Source organism: Rhinopithecus bieti, unplaced genomic scaffold (assembly GCF_001698545.2).
Source record: "Rhinopithecus bieti isolate Rb0 unplaced genomic scaffold, ASM169854v2 repeat_32353, whole genome shotgun sequence".
Lineage (NCBI taxonomy): Eukaryota > Metazoa > Chordata > Mammalia > Primates > Cercopithecidae > Rhinopithecus > Rhinopithecus bieti.
Window position 1 is genome coordinate 1 of NW_016839818.1, and position 1,994 is coordinate 1,994.

The 1,994-nt window shown below is 63.7% G+C and overlaps 1 protein-coding gene across 1 annotated transcript; it reads left to right on the plus strand.

Annotated features, from left to right (window-relative positions):
* Positions 1-140: 140 nt before the first annotated feature.
* On the plus strand, positions 141-1,957 carry LOC108524924 (probable palmitoyltransferase ZDHHC11B; the record flags this gene model as incomplete). The annotated part of the gene is made up of 2 exons (XM_017866009.1): positions 141-339; positions 1,215-1,957. Coding segments are annotated over 2 exons (305 nt in total), but the record flags the coding sequence as incomplete, so codon positions are not given.
* Positions 1,958-1,994: the final 37 nt, after the last annotated feature.

Sequence of the window (1,994 nt, forward strand, 5' to 3'; positions counted from 1 at the left end):
GGAGCAGAGCCAAGCCTGGCTGAGCTGGGCTCCAGTGTGCAGGGCTGGGTGTGCAGGGCTGGGTGAGTAGGGCTGACTGGCGGCCTCACCTCTCCTGGGCCCTTGGGCCTTATGGGGACGCCTCGTGCCAGGCGGGCCAGGTTCTTCCTTGACGTGCCAGGTGACCGGGGGGATCTTCTCCTTCCACCTCGTCGTCCACCTGATTGCCTCCTGCATCGACCCGGCCGACTTCAATGTCAGACTTATGAAGAACTACTCTCAGCCCATGCCGATCTTCGACAGATCGAAACACGCACACGTGATCCAGAACCAGTTCTGCCACCTGTGCAAGGTCACCGTGTGAGTGCCCACCCTGGCCGAGGCCCCGCGGTGTCAGGGTCACCTCCAGGGGCCCGGGAGCTCAGGTCACTGCTGGCCCCACAGAGCCCCTGCCGTGGCCACAGCTGACACTAATGGAGCTTCCAGAGAATGGCCCTGTGGCTGTGGGTGGATAGCCCCTCATTGTGCTGTGAAGGGGGCACAGTGCCAGGCCGCCCCAAATCCTCTGCAGGCAGGGCTGAGGCTGGAGGGCTGTGTCTGTCACCTGCAGGTGACCCGCTGCTCCCCTAGAACGGAACGCAGTGGCACTCAGGCATGTTTGGTCCTCAGTGCATTTCGTGCACGAGGTCCCTCCCCCGTGATCCCAGGGCAAGAGAGCGCTGTCTGTCTTGGGGGTTTTCAAGGCAAGCCCCAGGGAAAGAGGGAGGGAAGGGTTCCAGTGTCTCCTGGGGTCTGGGGGGCATCCATGATGGCCTGGGGGTGGCTACAGGGCTGCTGTCGGCTGCAAGGGAGGTTCTGTAGGCACAGGTGGGATCCAAGCCCCCAGCCTCAAGTCCTGGAACCATAGGGCAGGTGCGGCCTCCTCCAGGACCATTGCCCAGAGTGAGGCTGGTGCAGGAAGGCTGGGGGGTGGTCTACTCTCCAGCGTCTGCACCCACCACAGACACGGGCTCCTCCTGCCCTGTGGCTACCTCTGCCCAGTGCTGCCCTGCTTCTCCTCCTCCCCACAGGCCTCAACTCCCTCCCCCAGCCTCCCATTCCCCGCCGAATGCCCACTCCCCAGGCCACACAGGGCTGGTTCCCCCAAGGCACCTGGCTCCCGGTGATGGGGCTCCGGCCCTGGCCCAGCCTGCGCACTTGGGGCCTGACAGCCGTTCTCCGATTCATCCATCCAGGAACAAGAAAACCAAACACTGCATTTCCTGCAATAAATGTGTATCTGGCTTCGACCACCACTGCAAGTGGATCAACAACTGCGTGGGAAGCCGTAATTACTGGTGAGGGGCACAGCGGGGATGGCCGGCGCGGGCCAGGCTTGGGGGAGTTCGGAAGGGAGGGGTCTGTGGGCAGGAGTCCTCGTGGTGAAAGGGTGGAGGGTCGTCTTGGGGCTGCGTCCTGACCTGCTGTGGTGACGCTTGGTGCCTGCGTGCCCCGGCCTCTTGTCTGGCTCTGGGGCTGTGGTGCAGCCGTCCCTGGACAAGCTCATCCACACAGTGTTAAGTCCCTGGAGGCCCAACGTGGGCATTTGCTGGGCTGCCCTGCCTGAGGCCTCCTGACCGCGCTGTCCTGGGCCGAGCTGCCTTCTCTCCACCTGGGCTGAGGCTCATCCAGCACAGGGGTGGGGCCACGGGAGGGCAGTGGGCACCCAGCGGGGACTGACGAGAGGTGTTTCCCCTGACTGCGGTGGAGGATCCAGGGACTCTCAAGGCCTGGTGTTCTGAGCCCTGGCTGTCAGCAGCCCTGAGTTGTGAAGATCACCAGGGAAAAGAACCACATCTGCCCCCAGTTACTCTGTGCTGACCTGAAAGAGGCCTTGGTGTGGGTGGGAGTAGGGACCAACGTCATCTGGTGTCACAGGATGTGCCGTGGGGTCCCTGCCCTGCCTCCCTGCCATCCCGCCTTGAGCACAGTGTGTGTCCAGAGGGCCTGAGCAGCCCAGCAGGGACAGAGAGGCT